General features: G+C 56.5%; 2 protein-coding genes and 1 pseudogene across 5 annotated transcripts in view; 2 read left to right on the top strand and 1 right to left on the bottom strand.

Moving 5' to 3' along the window:
- RSPH14 (radial spoke head 14 homolog) overlaps positions 1-20,254 on the bottom strand; it is a 78,487-nt gene that overhangs the window by 16,945 nt on the left and 41,288 nt on the right. The window lies entirely within an intron of this gene.
- Positions 1-20,254, top strand: part of GNAZ (G protein subunit alpha z) — a 53,759-nt gene that overhangs the window by 7,546 nt on the left and 25,959 nt on the right. For all 3 annotated transcript variants that reach the window (XM_039847734.1, XM_039847736.1, XM_039847735.1), the window contains exon 2: positions 15,704-16,899. In XM_039847734.1, coding sequence (XP_039703668.1) covers positions 16,177-16,899 — 723 coding nt within the window. In that variant the 5' untranslated portion in view covers positions 15,704-16,176. The remainder of the gene's footprint in view (positions 1-15,703; positions 16,900-20,254) is intronic.
- Positions 6,557-6,675, top strand: LOC120590678 (uncharacterized; annotated as a pseudogene).

The raw sequence follows: 20,254 nt of genomic DNA, 5'->3' as shown, positions 1-20,254 counted from the left end.
GTGCAAACATATTTCTCAATAAAATGCTGGGGAAAAAAATAATTAGAGTGTTGCCTCCATTATCCAATTTCTGATTAATCAAACTCTTTGTCCTCAGCCAAAATCTATTCATTTCCCTTAAACACTGGGCCAGTGCCAGGCATTGATTTCCTCTGTGATAACAGCACACACGCACATCCCTAGCCCTGCCCTGCCCTGTAGCAGGGAGAAGGGCACAGGAGCACTTCCAGGGCCACCGTGGTGCCCCCAACCTCCCCCCCTCGCCTCCTCCAGGAAGCCCCATGGCCATGGTAGGGCTTGTAAACAGGCCTCGGAGTGGGGGTAGGGGCATGCTTTCAGTGGCAGCAACAGAATCCCAACCCTAACGGATAAAGGGACACCCTGGGTTGGGGGCTCACAGGCAGGGCAATATCAAGGTCAGCCCAGGTCAGGTCGGAGGCAGTTACATATCCACCATGTCCATCTGGGAGAAGGCCAAGGGCCTTTCTAGAAGATTTCCCAGAAGTCCCCAGCTGTCCCCTCCCTGCACCGAGTTCGCCCCTCCCTCAGTACAAAGGGCTAGGGTAGATTTATTAGCACCTGCTTCCTGCCAGGTACTTCTGGGCCCATGGGACACATCAGTGACAAACAGAACGACAGTCCCTGCCCTGCGGATCTGGCATTGTATGAGCACGATGGTGGGCAGTCAACAATAAGCGAGTTATGCAGCCTGTTAGAAAGCAGCAGTGCTGGAGGTAAGACATTTCAGGAGTCATAAATCAGAGGGGCAGGGAGGCGACCCCCAGAGGGTCTCTGCGAGCCATTGGAGGGAAGGATAATGGCTCTCTGGACAAAGAGTATTCTGCGTGGCTGGGGCAGGGTGGGGAACAGCCCGTGCGAAAGCCCTGAGTTGAGAGCTTGCATGTGCTCAAGGGACAGCCAGAGAATGCCAGCGCTGCAGGAGCGGAGAGTAGAGGGAACGTGACGGGGGTGAGGTGGGGTGGCAGTGGAGTTCAGAGAGACAGGGGCCGGTCACAGAGCCCTGGGCTCTGGAAGGATTTGAACTGTGGCTCCGAGCTGGGATGGTGAAGCTGTGGGAAGGTTTCGAGCACAAGAAGGACTCTCTGCCTTATATTTTTACAAAGTTCCCCTGCAGGGAGCACAGAGTGCAGGGCCTGGGAGGGAGCAAGGAGGCCTGTGAGACCCTGTGGCAGTCCAGATTGGGGGCGCAGCCCTGACCTGAGGCACTGGGCTCTGTTCGAAAGGAAAAAGGAGGGGACAGAGGGCATGCAGTAGATGATGGAGGTACCTCCAGGTCCCCTTTCCTGCTGCCGCACAGTCCTCCCTCCTGTCCCCCACCACAGTCCATATCGCCTGCTTACAGATGCACCCCTGCCCTGAGCCCTTGGAGCCCTTTCCTAGAAACGCCTGAGGCCTGCCTTTCCTTCAAAATGGCAAAGTGTGGATTTTATTCACACTCCAAAGCTCCTGTGGGATCAGGCCAAGGCGAAAGGGTAGCTGACTCCACACTTTTGCCTGGTTCCCTTTCTGGCCCTACCCGCTATGTCCCTCTCTCCTGAACTTGCTTCCTTGACCAGTCAGGTGCCCAAGAATCCCTGGCTCAGGCTCTACTTCTTGAGAACCTCATCAAGACAGAGTCAGAGGCTGCTGCAGGCTGGGAGACTCCCAAGGGTGGCTCATCACAGGTGGGGAGACAGTGCCAGCTAGCTATTAAGAGTGACCTGGAGCAGCTTCCAGTGCAGGGGCCCTAGCCTTGGGAGGATCTGTGTTGCCTGACATTGTGCACATTTCTGGGCCCTTCATAAGACCTGGGGGTGGCCCGGCATCTGCACTTCTTTGAGCCACACTGGCCTGCAGACTCAGATTCCACAGCCTGCAAGCCTGTGTAAGTTCAGGAGGCGTGGGAAGCAGACTGTGGGGAGGGGCAAGGAAGAAAAAGGGACCCCATGGGAGGTGGTACTCACCTTCCAGGTGGGAAAGACAAGAAAGAAGCGCTGGGAGGCAGGAGGGGCTCTGGAAAACTTATCTGGTCCCACAGAGCCCTCACCAGAGAGGATCCAGCCAGAGAATAGCCAGGACGAGGGGATGGGATCAGGGAATGCCACGCTCACAGTCAGGGGACAGGAAATTACAGGGCAACAGAGACTCAGAGTGGTTAAATCAGAGTCCTCACCCAGCCCAGGGGCCTGATTGATAGTCAGCAGTTACCTTCATTATAGAAAACGGGAGCCAGGCTCTCCTGAGGCAGGGAACCCAACACTCGGCTCTTAGTGAAGACCACACCTCCTCCCTGCACAGCAGTGCCTCCTTCCCCTTGTACGTGGAACCTTTCTGTTTTTATTTATTTATTCACTCCTGGCCCAGAGAAATCTCTGGCCTGATTTCCTTCTGAGTCAGTGTTCCTCAGGCAAAGTTATCACATCTCGTCGGGTCAGCCTTGGCGGCTGTGGACACGTGGCAGAGGGCATCCAGAGCCACGGGACAGTACAGGGGCACAGAGGAAGGCCTCCCTGGTCATTTTAGTAGTTCCCCGAGGTTCAGGGGCTGCCTCGCTGGGACACTGCACAGCAACTCTGCTCCTTCTCCCATCCACTCTGACTCTAGCTCCAAAATAAGCAGGGAGCAAGGAGAGGGCAAAGAAAGGGGGGCTGCTTTTAAGGGGAGACCTGCTGTAGGTCTGCTGGTACTGCGCCAGTCAGGCAGGTCAGGGGGCCTGGATAAGCTAACCCAGGGACCAAGGCCCTGATGGCTGTGGAGTGGCTGCAAAGAACCCACACACACAGGGTCACCTGTCCCCAGGCCCCAAGTTAGTAGCATTTCACATATGCACAGTGCTACCATTTTTGCCAATATTTGCAGAAGCTATCATGGTAAATGAAATACGAAGTCATTTACAAGCCTTACAAAAACTTTGGTGCTCAGAAACCTTTTTATCCCTGTCCTCAACGCTCGATGGATGAATTGACACTTCCTGTTCTCTCAGTAGAGAATACTGGCCACGACCACTTCCAGCCCAGTGTTTGAGAACAGTGGATTATCTGTGCCGTGAACTTGAACTTTGGTGTGCACCCCTTTGGTCTGTGGTGTTTTTCCCAAGCCTGTGTGTGTCAGTTGCACTTGTTCTGATCACGCCCTTGAATAATATATAAAATGATGACATCTGAATGTAGAAAGGGCTTCCTTGGAAATTCAGTGGATGTTCTGGAAAGCCATAGTAAAGCTGTGGTTAGGTTGGTGTGGGTGAGACAACTGTAAGATTGGGGATAGGGAGCTGTGACAGTCTAAGATTTGAGTCCAGGGTACTTTGCCATCTCACACCGTGTGGAGAATGTCAACTGGCCGTCGCACCTGGTGTGCTGTGGTTTAAGCAGGAACAGTGACAGCAGCTCCAGTAAATGAGCCCGTCCTCGGAAAAAAGACCTTGGTCCGCTCCAAAAATTGGCACATGCATGTATGTTTATCTGTTTCAGGTTGAAATAAAATATTTAAAGGACATATTATCATTTCTTATGACTCTCTGCTTAAAGTTCATTTTTCAGTATGCCAACCGGCCAGCAGATTCAACTTCGATGGCAACTTTTGTTCATTATCGGGTCTTAGAAATAAATCTGTAATCATAGTAGAACCTGCAGGATTGTTTTTTTTGTTGTTGTTGTTGTTGTTTTGTTTTTTTGTTTTTAACATAAGAATGGCGGGAGAGGGTCATCTATTTGAAGAGATTGTAAAGCATGCTCTACAATGGACCAGGGCTGGGGAAGGGGCTGGTCTGAAAGCCTTCCTCTGGACAGGACACCTGAGGAGCGACTTGCAGGGAAGTGTGGGGTTTCCTGCATGAGGAGGAGGCCTGAGGACCAGGAGATGCTGGTTTCCTCAGAGCGAGGCCTGACCGGGCCCTCAGCCTGGGTGCACAGGGGATGAAGAGTCCACACTGCACCCCATCCCAGGCTCCTGTCTCATTTTCAGCGGAATATGAAGTGGTCAGGATAATGTGTTGATTGGGGTTTGCGCTGTCTGGGAAGGGAAGGGAAGGGAAGGGAAGGGGCAGGGAGAGCCGCCAAGGGTGGTGGGAGGGAAAGAGGAGGGGTGGGCAGGAGGAGAGCGCAGGAGGACCCTTGCTACTCCTCGAGGATGGGATACGGAAAGAAGAACTGGAAGCTGGGACAGGGTGACAAAAGCACAGTGCACCACACTGACGTTGGGGTCCTAGGGAAGCTTGCCTACAACTTGGGGAGGGGGAATGGGATGTTCTGGAGTGTTTGAGTGAGGGGTAGGCACAGGCAGAGAGTCCCCGGGGGGCCGAGGGCTTGGGAGCAGTCCTCGGGTCAGTGGAGACCGCCAGGGCCTGAGAAGCCTCGTGTGGACCACGGGGGACTCTCCGCCGCAGGCGTCTGTCTGCACAGAGTCATGTGAGGTAACGCACTCAAAACGGAGTGCCGGGGAAGCCTCCGAGCTGCGCACCGATGTTTTTTGGTGTTCGTCCATCTGTTCAGCACGTCTTTTACAGAGACTGGCTTCGAGAGAATTAGAGCTGGCAACGGAGAGAGAGGGGAGGGTAAGGTGGATCTCGAGCAGGAGGGCACAGCACGGGTGGTCAGGGCAGGCACCTGCAGAGGAGTTAAGCAAGGGCCAGTCCGGGCGTCCCTGCTGAACTTGCCGGGGTGAATTCCAGCCCCATTGCCCAGCCAGCTGCACATGACACTCAGCTCAAGGTTACACGGGGCCAGGCGACAAGTCTAGATGAGTCCCCTGAGGCTCTGAGGGGGCCGCCTGGTGCCAAAGCAGCCAGGGGCCCTCACAAGGAAGGAGGCTCTCACCTGGCCTCAAAGGGGACATCTTCAGCTGGGTAGGTCTGGCAGAGCTGCGGGCATGGGATGTGGGAGGTGCAGCCAGGGAGGCCGGGAATTGTGTTCTGTGGGATTCTCGAGAAGGAAGAAGTGGGATTGTGGGAGGCCGGCTTTCCCCAAAGGGCATCTCCTAGGAAGGTGGCCGGTCCTTGTTCCCCATCCAGTGTTTCTGGCATTAAGGCAAGAAGGGGTTCTTATCTCCTCAGGAAGATGTGGCTTTTTAGTCTAGAAATATGTGTCATATCAAAAAACATCAGAGTGTTTGGGATAGTCCAAGATGGATTCTGCCACATGTGACCTTGGCCAGGCCCACATGCTATAAAGTGTGCAGGAAATGGGGCACGTTCAGCCTTGCTCCCTGGCCTCACTTTGTTGGCCTTTCCAAGGAACCGTGTGTCCCGCATTTGCCCTGAGGAAAGGCAGCAGATACAAGCTGGGTCCTGGGCACAAACTCTGCTCCCCTTCACCAACAGCACTTCTTTGGGAGAAGAGGGCATCTCAAGGGAGGCGGTTTCTGCCTTCTGGCCCCTGGAAGGTCCCTGACAGGGCAGCCATCACTGAGCCGCTCCCCAGGGGGTAATGGGAGGGCCGCTGCTGGGTGGACCTGCTTTGAGCTAGGCCTAGGCCAGGCAGGGTCCTCCTCTGCCCAGTTGAGCCCTTAGGGCAGCACCCCCTCAGGCATCCCCATCCCACCTGTTTCCTGCCCTGCCCCTGCCCCGCCCTGGCCTCCTTCCCCACTCCTGGGTCACTTGTCATTGTATCTCCTCCAGTGTCACTTCCCTGGACCTTCCACCCAGCCACCTAGTCAATTCCCACCACACGCCTCTACTCCCTTCTCCACGGCACTGCTCTTTATCAGAAATGGCCGCACTGATTTATTTGCTTACCCATCTCCCCAACCAGACTGCAAGCTACTTGATGCACAGACTAAGCTTGTTCCACTTCATGTCCCCCGAGCCTGGAGCAGAGCCTGGAGCAGAGCCTACACACACTGGGCTCAATTCCCAGAGGGCAGAGTCATGAGTTGACAGGGCCCAGTAGTAGATCGATTGATTGCCTGATCAGATCTGAGAGTGGGTGGCCTCTGCCCAGGGGCAGGTGCCCACTGCACCTCGTACTGGGTAAGTTAGTGCCAGGAGAAGCGGCGGAGGGTGCCCTAATGAGCAGGCCAGTAGAACTGAGCAGAGAAGGGGTGACAGTGGGTCAGGCTTGGGGTACTTTCCTGAGAGATGGCCTCTGGCCTGAGGACAAGGAGTGCGGCACTGACACCACAGTCAGAAAGCCCCCATCCCAGCCCTACTGCCTCCACTCCAGGGGTTCCTGAGCTCTGTATACCCCTCTGCACCCCCAGGGGCCGGGCAGCCACCAGACCATATGAGGTGACTTGAGGCCACTGCTGTGAGCAACACCAACCCTCCCCAGGAGGGAGGTAATCCTTTTTTATTTCTCTCTCAATCCTTTCCTTGGAGGAGAAAATCCCAGTTTGGCGCCACTGTGGCTCTCACACCCTCTGGCAGGTGCTAATCCCGGTCCTTGGACAGCCAGCGGCCTCCTCACAGGCCTGCTCCTTCGGCAGGTGGTGGTCCCTGGCCAGCGGCCGTAGCAGTTCATTTATGCTAGCTGAGATTTTAGGTTACTTCTGTCTATGCTGAAGGACTCTGGCTTTCCACTTAAAGTAGGAGTATGAAGTCTGTTTTAAAGTACATGTTTAGTCTTACGGTCATGCCACTCTGAACAAGCCCGATCCCGTCTGATCTTGGAAGCTAAGCAGGGTCGGGCCTGGTTAGTACTTGGACGGGAGACCACCTAGGAAGACCAGGTGCTGTAGGTGTAAAAAATAAAAAGGGATTGTAAGCTGACAAGGTCCTTGCAATCTGTGAGGTCATCCACGGGTTGCCTCACCTAAAAAATCAATAAATAAAATTTAAAAAATAAAGTACATGTTTAAGTAAAAAATGCAAGTCAAATTAAAGGAAAACGTTGGGTAAATAACAGAGCAGGTGACCAGGTTATGCTGTAGTCGCTGGCACTGGAGTACTAAAGGGCTGAGGGCCTGGTGGAAGCTGAGCCCTGCAGGCCACCAGCCAAGTGGCCCCAAAGAAGTCGCGCCCTCTCCTCAAACCTTAGTTTCTACATCAGTGAGGTTATGCCTATCTCTCAGGCGCAATGAGAGGCCGTCGTGAGATGACACACGTGTGTGAGGACAGGCACGAGCATAGCTGCAGGACGGAGGCGCAGGCTGTCCCCCTGGCCATGGCTACAGCAGCACCCTCCTCCCTCCTGGAGGCCCCAACAGCTGGAGGAGGCATGCCATAGACTCAGAAAGTGCAGCCAGGCCCTCTCCCTGTCCCACCATGCCAGTTTCCGTGCTGCAGCTGTCCCTGGTGGTCTAAGAACATGTGGCTATGACTCAGTGAAGAGTCTAGGAGGGCCCTGGACTGTGACCAGACCATTAGGGTGACAGGTGCAGATGAGGCCAATAACATGCCGTTTCACGGCGCTGGCTGTCCAGGTACGGCGGGTATTGAGCACCGGCGACACACATCCTCTGGGGGCCATAGCAAGTGTTCAGGCCAGGTAGGGGCGCAGAATTGAAAGGGGTGAGCAGTTAGAACCAGTGAAAGACCTGGGCCAGGCAAAGGACATCGGCTTACCAGAGACCACAGAGGAGCCGCTGCTACCTCACCAGCCCCCGAGGGTCCAGGCCAAGCTCTGTGAGACCATTGAGGGGTGCGGACAGGGCCCCAGTGCATGAGGCTCAGGCAGGAAAGTGTGTGACCGACCCCTGGATTATAGCATACCCAGTGTGCAGGGGCAGTAGAAGCCTTCCCTTATCAGAAGGGCAGGGAACCCGGTCATCGGTGACAGCCGCAGGCAGAGGCTTTTCCGGGCCTTCAGCTTCTAAAATAGAGCCACGGAGGGGCTGACGCAGGGACAGCGGTTCCAGAGGGCAGAGATGGGGACCCACTCTTCAGAAGAAGAAGATAGAAACCACATGGGTAGGTTTGGGCCCAGGAGGGAGAGCCCCTTCTGATCTGCAAGCTAAGGTGGCCCCAGAGCCAGCAGCACAGGTATGTGGACCCCAGCATGTCGGGGAACCCTTACATGTATCTGCTCTGGTCAGTCCCTACAAACCCCAAGACGTGGGACTTGAGGCAGGGACTTCCCCACTCTGCCTAAGAGAGGCCTGGGGTCCCAGACGCCCAGGCCAGGCGCCCCCCACTTCCCCCACCTCCAGGTCACTATAGAGCATCTGCTGGGTGGCAAGGTGGAGCTGGCAGGTAGAAGGGCTGCTTTGGCCAGGGCAGAAGGTGTCTGAGCAAGCAGGGGCGGGGTAGAAAGTGGGGGGACAGTAGTGCTGAGTCACAGCCCTGCCCAGGCAGGCTGAGGCTCTGCCTCCGAGGGGCACCAGAGTCAGGGAGCTCTGCAGGAGTGGAAAGGCCCAGGACCTGAGACATCTCCGATCCCCACACTGGGCCAGGTACTCTCCTGCAGCAGGGGCGTCAATCTGGGGCCACATGTTGTACCTATGGGATGACTGGAGGCCGTCAGTGCACTGGGTGTGTGGTCTCACTCTGCCTCCCTGGCCCTGTAACCTGGGCTGCCCTCTGCCTTTAGGGTCCTACCCATGTCTGCCGCACAGCTGGCCATCTGAGTGGCCTCTGCTTGGGCCTCAGACATGCCTCTCCATCTATTCAGTCTGCGGGTCTGTCTCCTCACCGGGACCAAACTACCTCCTGGGGGTCTCACCCCCTCCCTAGCTCACCCCTTTCAGGGCCCAATGTTAAGCGAGCCTTCCTTGGAGTAAGGAGAGAGTCTAGGGAGTGAGGGGCTTGGCTTCTTGTCTCCCTCTTTCTCAGAAGAAGTGGGGGCCTGGTCAGGAGGGAGCCCCACCCACCAGGTCCAAGCTTTCTCTAGCCCAGTAAGCTGATAAGCCGTTTCTTTCCTTGGAGACCCTCTGGCTTAGCCTGGCTTGGGCAGTGACACCTTGGATGACCTTGGCCCCAGCCTCCCTTCCCAGTGCGGGGAGGGCCCAGAAGAGGCTGTTCAGAGAGCAGTGGGGGGCAGTTGCTCTACAGTCTTGCTCTGCCCTCCTCTGTCTTGGCCCCTGACTTGGCTGTGAGCAAGGGTGACAATGGATATGGGTGTGACATTGCTGGAGCTGTGCTCCAGGCTATGGGGACAGGCCTGGGGAGAACCGTGGCCTGGCTCGGGGTTATCGCTCAACAACTATGACACGAATACAGACTTGAGAGATTTCCATCTGTGAGAAGGGGGCACTGTGAAACTAAGGCAGGCCAGGCCTGCCAAGTAGTGAGTAGGGACCAGGGCCAGCGGGTAGGGCAGGGAGGGTCTTGAAGGGAATAGTCAATGCCTGTGCTGAAGTATCTGGCCTTGAGACTGCAGGAAGTGGAGCAGCTTTCAGTCAGCAGGTCCCTGAGTGAGCTCTGGGTTTGTGGTTCACACCCTGGCAACCTTTGGTACACAAGCAAGTGGGTCGGTGAGTCAGGGAGACCCAAGAGGGGCCTCGATGGAGTTTGTCGAGAACCACAGCCAAAGGAGCCAGTGTCTCGTGGCTGCTGGGGAGCCCCAGCTTTTTACACATCTGTACCGAGCCCTCCATGGGCACACCTGTCACTTCCTCCCAGTGTCCCCTTCTCCAAGAACAGCCTCACTCCCAGCCTGCTGGCCAGGCTTGGAGGGCTCTAACCTCGACTGCCACTGTCCAGTATACAGCCCATGTCCCTACCTCCCTACAGCCCTCTCCCACACAGCTGCCCTCTCGCCTGGAGAGCTGCATGCGGAGCCTCCCCTGGTCTGAGAATGCTGTTCATACAAAGGGCACAACCCCGGCTGGCTTGACTTGCACAGAGAAAAAGCTGGAGCCCTTACAATGACCTCCTGCTGTCAGCCCCTCACTCTCAGAGCCAGCCACCCGCCTCCTTCCTGTCCCTCAGACTGGCCAGGCACATTCCACCTCAGAGCCTTTGTACTGGCAGTTCCACTTCCCTGACCGCCTGCTCACGATCACCTCTCACCTGTCACCGGTTGGGAGGCTGGCCCACCTTGGCAGACCTGCAGCCTTCATCCCTTCCCCCCAACCCCTGACCCTACTGTGAGCTCAGCACCTTCCCCCATCACCGTTTATTTGCTGCCTTTGGTCTGACTCCCACCCTTCTTACCTGCATAAACTTGGGCACAGGTCTTCGTTGCATCGGTCAGCTGCGCCCCCTAACCCACCCCAAGTGCCAGGCTCCAAGCCCCGGCCTAGTAACTGGGATGATGGGGATCTCATTCCTCCTCTCCATGTGCACCTCTGCTCCCAGCACACCACGGACATAAGCGTACACCTACGTACTCACACCATGTACATGGGCCTTCGTACACAGGCACGTACCTAGACTAGTGCACACACACATACGCAGTCCTGCAGACACACGCACAGATCTGCACGCATGCAACCATAGACACATGTGAACACACACGCAGCCACATAGTCACACACACACACACACACACCAACGGGAGACTTCTCCTGGTCGGCCCTGCCCCTCCTCTCACCTGGTGCCTCTCTCCTCTGTCCAGCCACTCGTCCCTTCCTTCAGCCCCACTCACACCGTAGTGCCTTTCCTCCCACCCGCGGCCTCTGTGTATGCTCCTCTTCTGCCTGGTACCTTTCTCTTTTTCCTCAGTAATTTCTGGCCAGACCCAGCAGCCCTGTGGTGGGGTCCTGGGTGTCGGGCCCTAGGGACTCATGAGCAGTTGTGGGCCAGGGAGCAAGCAATGTGGTCGTCCAGCTCTTTGTCTCTGGGCCGACTGGGGAGTCCTTGAGGTTCAATTACACTCAGAGAGAGGAGAGACTGGCAGCCCCGTGTAAAAGCAGAGAAGCCGAGCCTCAGAATAGCTGGGACTGTTTTGAGGTCCTGTTTGGAACTTGGCCCAGACTCCCACTCACTGGCCCCCTCCCAGTGCCCATGCACAGTCCTGTCCCCCACCACCAGTTCTATGGCACTGAGCGTTCACCCCCACTGAGCTGCAGGGAGAACCCCGTGTGGGGCCTCTAGCGCGTTGGTTCTGGTGATCTGAAAGAAGAGAGCACCCTCAGCAGAGGGGCCCACCTCAGATATGACTGTTGGTGGCTGCCCCGTGCAGATGGCAGACAGCTTGGCCACATGAATATGGCCACCATCTCCCCTTTCCTCCTGAGTTGCCCTGTGACTACTGGTATGCACTAGTCAAGACCTTGCGGCCGGCCCTAGGCTGCTCTCCTGACTATCAGAAGCCCCGCCCTCGGCCTTGAGGTTGTGGAGCACATACTTCCTGAAGCACAAGTCACACCTCTTCAGACAGGGTGGCTTTGGACCCAAGGCATTGTGGGCAGTGTGGGCCCAGAGCAGCTCTCCACTGGTGTGTGAAGCCAGGATGGGTCATGGGCCTGCCTCTTTCTCCCATACCTCGTGGCCTTCTACCTTTTTTTGTGTGTGTGTGGTAGTTCACCAACAGGACTTATTTTTTGATGGTAAAATACACATAACATAAAATTTACCATTTTAACCATTTTTAAGTGTACAGTTCAGTGGTATTAAACACATTCACATTGTTGAGCAACCACCACCACCATCTCCAGAACTCTTCACCTTGCCAAACTGATGCTCTGTCCCCATTACACAACAACTCCCCATCTCCCTTCCTCTGGCCCCAGGCCCCACCATTCTATTTTCTGTCTCTATGAATTTGATGACTCTAGAGGTCTCATATACATGGAATCATACAGTATTTGTCCTTTTGTGACTAGCGTATTTCACTTAGCATAATGTCTTCAAGGTTCATCCATGTGTGGCATGTGTCAGTTTCCTTCCCTTTTAGGGCTGAGTGTTACTCCCTTGTGAGAATGGACCACAATTCGCTTGACCTCTCATCTGCCAGTGGACACTTGGGTTGCTTCTGCATCTTACCTATTGTGAATGATGCTGCTGTGAACATGGGTGTGCAAAAATCTCTCCCAGACCCTGATTTCAATTCCTTTGGATATATACGTAGAAGTAGAATTGCTGGATCATGTAGTAGTTCTATTTTTAATTTTTTGAGGAACGACCATACCGTTTTCCAGAGCGGCTGCACCATTTTACATTCCCACCAGCAATGTGCAAGAGTTCTGATTTCTCCACGTCCTCACCATGCTTATTTTGTTTCTTTTTGTTTTTTTGTTTTTTGTTTTCATAGTAGCTGTCTGTTTGGTTTGAGGTGTTATATTGTGGTTTTGATTTGCATTACCCTAATGAGTAGTGATGTTGAACATCTTTTCATGTGCTTATTGATCATTTGTATATCTTCTTTGGAGAAATTTCTATGTAAGTTCTTTACCCATTTTTCAATCAGGTTCTTTGTTGTTGTTGAGTTTTAGGAGTTTCCTATATATTTTAGATAATAATTCCTATACATTTTAGATATTAATCCCTTATCAGATATATAATTTGCAAATATTTTCTCCCAATCCATGGGGTGCTTTTTTACCCTGTTGATATTATCTTTTGATGCACAAAATATCTTAATTTTCATGAAGTCCAGTTTATCAATTTTTTTCTTTTGTTGCCTGTGCCTTTGGTGTCATATTCAAGAAACTGTTGCCAAATCTAATGTCAGGAAGCTCTTGCCCTGTGCTCTCATCTAAGAGTTTTATAGTTTTAGGTTTTACATGTAAGTCTTTGGTTCATTTTAAGTTAACTTTTGAATATGGCGTTAGATCAGGTCCTCATCATTTTTAAGGAAATCCTAGAGAAAGGAAGGACATGGTGGAGAGAGGCAGAAGTAGCAGGAAGGGGACAGGGTGCCCGCTGGTGGGGGTGGCAGCCGTACATGAGCTGGCCTGTGAAGAACAGGCAGAGTTCCGGTACAGAAGCAAGATGAGTGGTGTTGCTGGCAGGAGCAGCCCAGGGTGACAGGTGAGCCCTCCAGAGAACAGCCTGTGCCAGGCTGGCCTGGCAGGCTCCCTGGGGCTCCAGCTGCCGGGGAGGGATTTGGGTTTGAGAAGGACCTGAGGCAGGGCGATCAGGTATGGCTGTCTGAGGAAGTGGCTGACGTCTCTGTTCAAGTGCAGCTCTGCATGGAGGCAGGGGACTGCCGCACATGACCCCAGGCCATGTCATTTGCTTGAGCTAGACCATGTTCTAAGAGTGGGGTCACTGCAGGGTGCCGTGAAGCACGGACATGGACACCTACGCAACTGGGAGCCTACTTGGCTCAGGTGGCAAAAAAAATGGGAGGAACCTGCTCTTCTGGGTGATCTTTGTTCTTGTCACTGACCAGCTGAGAAAGAATTGGTCACATGAGGCCTCTCTGTACCTCATATTTGAGAATAGAAAATTGAGAAAAATGGTAATGATAACATGGGGCCAGCGTCGCCTCTGGGAGAAAGGATGCCAGCTTTCCCACAGTGGGGCAGCACTGACAGGGAAGGCCCTGCGGGCTCTGGGTGGAGCAGGACATCCTGGGCAACTGGCTCAGGGCTTTGGACTTCTGTCCACAGGGACCAGGGAGCAGCCCTGGGGCCTTGCCTGACCTACTCATGGTCCAGGGCGGAGGGAGGCCATCCCAGCTGCCACAGTAGACAGGGCCTTGTCAATGCCAGGATACTTGTTTACAAACCTTTCTTATGACAGACTTGGAAGGAAATGTAGATAATATGGAAAAATGCAAAGAAGAAACAAATTTCTTGTAGTGCCACAGCCCAGGACTCAGTGCTGCTTGGAGAATGACGTCCTAGGCCTCTCTTGCACAGCACATGCGTGTGCGCGTGTGAGCGTGTGTGCTGCATGTATTATGTACATGTCATGCAGCGCATACTTGTGCCCTTGTGCCCGGGCTGGGCATCATCGTGGAACTTCCGTTCTAAGCATGATTTCTAACCTCCTTGACCGACCATCTAACCACTGCTCCCTCAGCAGACGCAGACGGGGTGTTTTCTAGTATACGCCTAGTCCATGGCCGCCTCATGGTCGAGGCTGCCAAGAAGCGGGAGAGCTCCTCCACCTCTCCCAGTCCGATGCCTTCCCTCCTTCCTCCTTCCCACCAGCACTACTGAACACCTGCTCTGTGCTGGGCTCTGCGCTGCTCCGGGGCCTGCTGTCCTGGCACTTCTGGTCCCTGTCCCTGGAAAGGCGGTGTCAGTGCACAGGCCCTGTTTGGTCCCAGGTTACCACGTGCTGCCATAGAAGGCAGGACAGGGATGGGATGGAAGCACTGGAGGAGGTGGAATGGGGGGCGGCACTCACAGTTGACAGCGACAGTGGGGTGCTGGCTGGCACTTGCTCTGATACCAGGCTCTGCATTGGATACTTTGCCTCTCATGGACACCCGAGACTGGTGAGGGACAAGCTCTGAGCCATGGAGTTGTATGCCCAGGCCACTGAACATTGAGGGTACATGGAGTTTCAACCCAGGGGAAGAGGAGGTGTGAGAGATGCTTAAAGCACCTCTGGGTGCAGAGGCAGGTGGGGAGGAAGGAGAGGTGGGAACCTTGGCCCAGGGAGAGAACAGGCACTCTGGGCCTGCTTCAGAGCAGCATCTCTGGGACTAGCAAGCAGGGAGGCCAGCTGGGAGGATGTGGACAGATAGGAAGAAGAGACGAGCTCTAACTCTCTGGGTCTGTTGGCCTCACATCTTTGTACCACGGCCTGCCATGGAGGGGATGGGGGTGGTTAGAGGGGTGAATGCTGGCCATGGCAGAATAGGGAGGCTTCAGTAGGCAGTCAGGCAGGGAAAGAGGCAAGAGGTGGCGGGGGGGTAGGGGATGAATTGGGGCAGGCACCTCCCGGGCTCCCAGTTATGGGCAGAACCTGAGCTTGGTGGCTGCTCTGGTGTGAGGGCCCTGGCCTAGCTGCCCACAGCTCTTTGGGAAAGCCCTGGGAAGAGCTTACAGGCATCCTGGGACAACAGGTGACTGTCGGAGAGCCGGGTGCTGAGGCCTTGCCCCAAGTATGAGCACAGCTGTTCCTTACTGACCAATAATGCAGGGGTGGGGACATGAAAGACTTGGCCTGAGGCAGAGCTCTGGGCCCTTGCCTCGCCCTGGACTCAGTGACCCCATTGCTTTGGACTGCTCTGGCCTGGACACCTCCCTGCCCCACCCCAGCCTCTGCTCCCCTCATTCAGCCTGCCCAGCCCGAGCTTCCCTCCACTCCACTCACCAGAGAGCCCCAGCCCCAAGTTGCCATTCACCCTGTGGTGCTCCCAGCCCGAGGCCTCTACCTCGCTCTGCTCCCTGCCTGTCTGCTCACCCCTAGAGCTGGCCAGTCTCCTGGTAAATGTCCTGTCCTGGGAGAGAGTAGGGCTGACCCAGCTCCTACAGAAGGTGGTAAGAGTAGAGGGCACCCAGTTACCCCAGCCTGGAACTCCACCATAAGCCAAGAAGGAGCCAAGCCCTATCGATGCCACAGCACATGTGGGTGCAGCTGCAGGAGAGGGCACAGGGGGTCATCAGAGCAGGGCCACTATGTTGAACCCTAACCACCACCAAACAGGGAGACCAAGGCTCAGGAAGGGTGAGGTTACCGGGTCTGGTGGGCAGGGAGGGGCGGCGGAGCCTGGGTTGCTCCCCTCACTTTAAGGACCTTCAGGCCAAGGCCATGGTATAGAACTGAGCACTCTTTCCTTGAGTACCTGCCTTCGGCAGACTGGCTGCTGACCGGGCGTGGGGAGCGGTGGCCAGTGCGTTTGTTTGCTGTGGTTTGGGCACCAACTCTGAGGAGCTTCATGGTGGGGAGGGGGCTTGGTCATTGTTCCCCAGGCAGCTTCCTGCCGTCCAGAAGGCTCCCTTTCCCATGGTGGGAGGAGGCTCACCCTGTTCTCTGTGTTGGCAGGTGAAGGGCGGATGCCCGAGGCAGGGGGGCCGCAGGGAGCACCCGTGGCAGCGGCACTGGCGGCAGGCCTTCCAGCCGCACTTAGCAGCATCGCCACAGCAACCGGGGACCAGACGGCCGCAGCCTAGGCAGAGGCGAGTGGGCAGAGGCGAGTGGACGGCTTCCCATCATCGGGAGGACGGGGAATGACTGCCACGAATCAGGCCTGGCCGCAGCCTGGGGAGGGGGTGTGTCACTAGAGGGCGGGCTCGGCCACCCCCTGCAGCAGGAGCGCCATGCTGGCTGCAGAAGAGGCGCTGGGGCAGGGGCTGCAGTGGGGCCCGACCTTGCCCCACCACCCGCACTGAGTGCAAAAGGGCAGCCGGGCTCCCTCTGCCAGGCTCGCCGCCCGCGAGTCTCAGCATCCCTACTCTGTCAGGGCAGAGGGAGAGGTGCCCGTCCGTGCTCCCACCTGGGCCTGCCGCTGCCAGACCATGGGATGTCGGCAAAGCTCGGAGGAGAAAGAGGCAGCGCGGCGGTCCCGGCGAATTGACCGCCACCTGCGCTCAGAGAGCCAGCGGCAGCGCCGAGAAATCAAGCTGCTCCTGCTGGGCACCAGCAACTCGGGCAAGAGCACCATTGTGAAGCAGATGAAGATCATCCACAGCGGTGGCTTCAACCTGGAGGCCTGCAAGGAGTACAAGCCACTCATCATCTACAACGCCATCGACTCGCTGACCCGCATCATCCGAGCCCTGGCTGCCCTCAAGATTGACTTCCACAACCCTGACCGCGCTTATGATGCTGTGCAGCTCTTCGCGCTGACCGGCCCCGCCGAGAGCAAGGGCGAGATCACGCCCGAGCTACTGGGTGTCATGCGGCGGCTGTGGGCTGATCCTGGGGCTCAGGCCTGCTTCGGCCGCTCCAGTGAGTACCACCTGGAGGACAATGCTGCCTACTATCTGAACGACCTGGAACGCATCGCTGCGCCCGACTACATCCCCACCGTCGAGGACATCCTGCGCTCCCGGGACATGACCACGGGCATCGTGGAGAACAAGTTCACCTTCAAGGAGCTCACCTTCAAGATGGTGGACGTGGGTGGACAGAGGTCAGAGCGCAAAAAGTGGATCCACTGCTTCGAGGGTGTCACGGCCATCATCTTCTGCGTGGAGCTTAGCGGCTACGACCTGAAGCTCTACGAGGACAACCAGACGGTGAGTGGCCAGGCTTTTCCAGGCTTGTTCCTGCCACTGCTGGCTCCTGGGAAGCAGGTGGGCTTCTGGGTGTCGCAGGGCAGGGTGGGAGAGGCTGCCATCAGAAGGGAGCCAGGGAGGCCCCATCAAGGTGTGTCTCTGGGAGCAGAGTGTGGAGCACAGCAGGCTCCATGGGCACCACAGCACCTCAGGGTCATGCCTGGTGTCAGGACATCTGCCCCTGAAGGCAGCTCTCGGTTAATACCCCAGCCTGGGGGTCCCTTCTCTGACCTGATACCCTGAGCGTTTTCTCTGGATAGAGAGAGAGTCTGCAGCTTCATCGGGTTCGTGAAGAGGCCCGGCCTCTTGGAGAAGGAAGCGGCTATAGCCGGCCGTGGAAACAGAAGGCAGGGTTCTTCTCGCTTTCCCTTTGTGCAGCTGGGGTTCTCCCCAGAGCTGTGCCCAGGTGGTGATGGTGTCCTTGGGGAGTGGCCTGGGCCAAGGACACCATGTCCATGAGGACAGGCCCACCTTGCTCCCAGCGCTGTGTGGTCTTGGGGTTCCAGCCGCTCTTACTCTTCTGCCTGTCCCCACTTCAGCACCATGTGTAGTTTCTGGCAGGGAGGGCATCTCGGTGGATGAGCAAGGTCAGGCTCCTTGATGAGGCTTTGCAGAGGGCAGAGGGCTTGAGGCTGACCAGGCGGTGAGGCTGTGAAGCAAAGCGAGGTGCCCAAGCTAGGCCAGAGGACAGTGCCAGGGCAGGTCAGCCAGCCACACAGGCTCAGCAGTCAGCACTCAGGCTTTTGCCCATCTCTGCTTTGTCCTGAGGCTGGTGACAGCCTGTGTTCTGAGGCCTCCTAGGGGCCTGTATCTTCAGCCGCTCGTTTGTCATCTCCAGGGCCAGTGTGGCAAATTCCCTCGGCGCTAAGCTGGACTCCCAGAATGACTTCTGGCAGGCTTTGCCCACCAAGCCGGTGCCCACAGGTGTCCTAGGATGCGGGAGGCGGGGTGCCCGAGCCCTGAGTTGGTCCCATGTTTCATGAAGGGATTTGGCTTTCATCTCTGCTCTCTGAACCCATCAACCAAGAGGCGGCCCAAGTGTCCTCAAAGACAGGCCCAGGGCCAGGCCTTCTCCTGCCAGAGGCCCTGCTGGCTCCGCCCAGCCCATCCACGCCTCCTCACTGCCACTTCCTCTTCTCTGCTCTGGCCTTCATGAGCTGCTTTCACGCCTGTGTGCTCTGCTCCCTCCAGCCTTAAGTGCGTGCCCACCCTGCCCGTCGTCTCCCTGCCTGCTTGCCCCTGCTCCTCAGGTCTCATCTCAGGTGTCACCTCCTTGAGCGGCCTTCCCGGACCTCAGTCCAGTGCTTACACTCCCCTACATCGCAGTCATTCATTACAGGGTGGATCCCAGTTCATGTGCTAGCGACTGGCTACACAGCTAGGCTGGGTGGACCGGCAGCCCTCGCATCTCTAGCCTTCTCCTGGCCCTGTCCCTGTGGGGGGTGGGGAGAGGCACAGTGGGAAGTCCTGGTTTGGGTTGGCTGTAGGATTCTCTGTGAGGCCCATGCTTGCCTCCTGGAGGCAGCCCGACTCTGGGACCATTGAGGGCATTTTCTAAAGGGAGGGGCTGGCAGCCAGGCCTCCCCCCGCCCCACCCTGCCAACCTACTACCACCCGAGTCTCAGCAGGCCTGGGGAGGTGGTTGGTTATTCACCAGAAAAGGAAATTCTCGATGAGAAACTCAAGGCAGCGAGGCTGGAAATTCACTGGATTCCAAATGGTTCTGACCTTTCATGCTCTACCAGCAATATCTCAGGAGGGAAAACAAACAGGCTGCTAAGGAAAGACAATACCCTCCACAATTCCTCCTGCCGGCTGGGGCTGGCCGAGGAGGTGGGCCGGCCGCCCAGAGGAGAGCCGGGCCAGACAGCAAGGAGAGCCTGCCTCTCCCGGCGCCTCCAAGCAGCTCCTGTCACTGCCTCTGGCATGCCTCTTCCATGCCCCTGCCCTCCTCCCGCCTCCTGCCACTGGGACTGGAATGGGGCTGCCACCCCTGCCTTCTCCTTTTGGAGGGCCCAGAACTGTTTTCTCTGGGCCCCGGAGAAGGCAAGGCAGCCAAGAACAAGCCATGCTGATTTTTACAGAAACCAAAGGAGTCTGGGGGCCCAGTGCCAGGCTCTGGACACAGTTCCTCAGAGCTCTTCTATCCCACTCAGCTTCAAGGCCTCCTCTTCCCCTGACAGAGGGCTGGCAGAGCCCCCCGCCCCCACGCCTGGCGGAGGAGCCACAGCCCCCCACCCGCCCGCTGGCATTTGCGTCAGCACGTTGCCAAGGGTAACGTCAGGATCTCCGGGCTCCTGGGCGTGCGGGGCTGCAGCAAGCACAGGGCAGCACCTGGGCAAGGGAAGGCAGATTCCAGAGGGTTCTCAGACCATGGCAACGAGCCATGTCTAGCCTCAAGGATTCCCAGCCCTCATCCCAGAAGAATTTCATGGGTTCCCATCCCCCCATGCAGTCCAAGAGCACGCAGGGGCACCAAAGTCAGGTGGGCCTCCACTGTCCTTCCATGGGGCTCCCTAAGACAGCACGGGAGGACAGAGCATGGTCCAGGGATGTGTCACCTGACGTCATATTGGGGCAGCAGCTGTGCCTACTGGCCTACTGCCCCTGTCACTAGCAGGGGGATAGGTAGGGGCACCCAGGCTTAAGACAGGTTAAAAGTCAAGCTGGGCTCGGCCCAGGCCTGTAGCTGGCAGCAGCCATGGGCCCTCTCTGAGCCACACCTGCTGCCTGAGGAAAGCCAGGCTGCCCTGCCCTGGGCTGTCCTCTGCAGGAGCACTACTTCCGGGCATCTTAGCATTCCTTCTCTGCCTGTCCCATGGCCCCTTCCAGGAGTAAAGAAGGACAGGGTTTTAAATTCAGAGGCTTAGCCAAGGCCCGACTCAGGCCCAGAGGCCACCCACCACGGGAGCCCCAGAGGCAATGCGCCTGAGGGCCTGCTACAGGCTCCTCACTCAGCTGCCCGTGGTCACAGGGGCTCTGCTGCTGCTTCTTTAGTGGCCTGGCAGATGGGACCCCAACAGCCTGCTGGGAACCTCAGGAAAGCAGGAAAAAGGGGGTCACTTGCCGCCCAGCCTCAGCCTGCACATCTGCTAATGGACTGTGTGGCTTCTTAATAGTGGAAGGAGCCTTCAGAAGAGACAGATTAAAAGGCCTGGCTGTAAAGTGTCAAAGTGCTCCCATGTGAAAACCCACAGGGGCTTGCTCACCGCCCATTTCCTGGTGAATCCATTGGTGTTCCCAGCCCTGTGGTGGGCCTGTCGTGCACCTGTTGTGTGCCTGCCATGTACTTGCTGTGCAGGTGTAAGCCCCTGGC

The sequence above is a fragment of the Pteropus medius genome, unplaced genomic scaffold (genome assembly GCF_902729225.1).
Source record: "Pteropus medius unplaced genomic scaffold, Ma_sr-lr_union100, whole genome shotgun sequence".
In the NCBI taxonomy this organism is placed as follows: domain Eukaryota; kingdom Metazoa; phylum Chordata; class Mammalia; order Chiroptera; family Pteropodidae; genus Pteropus; species Pteropus medius.
Note: the sequence above shows the minus strand (reverse complement) of the source record. Positions and strands in the feature narration are given on the sequence as shown.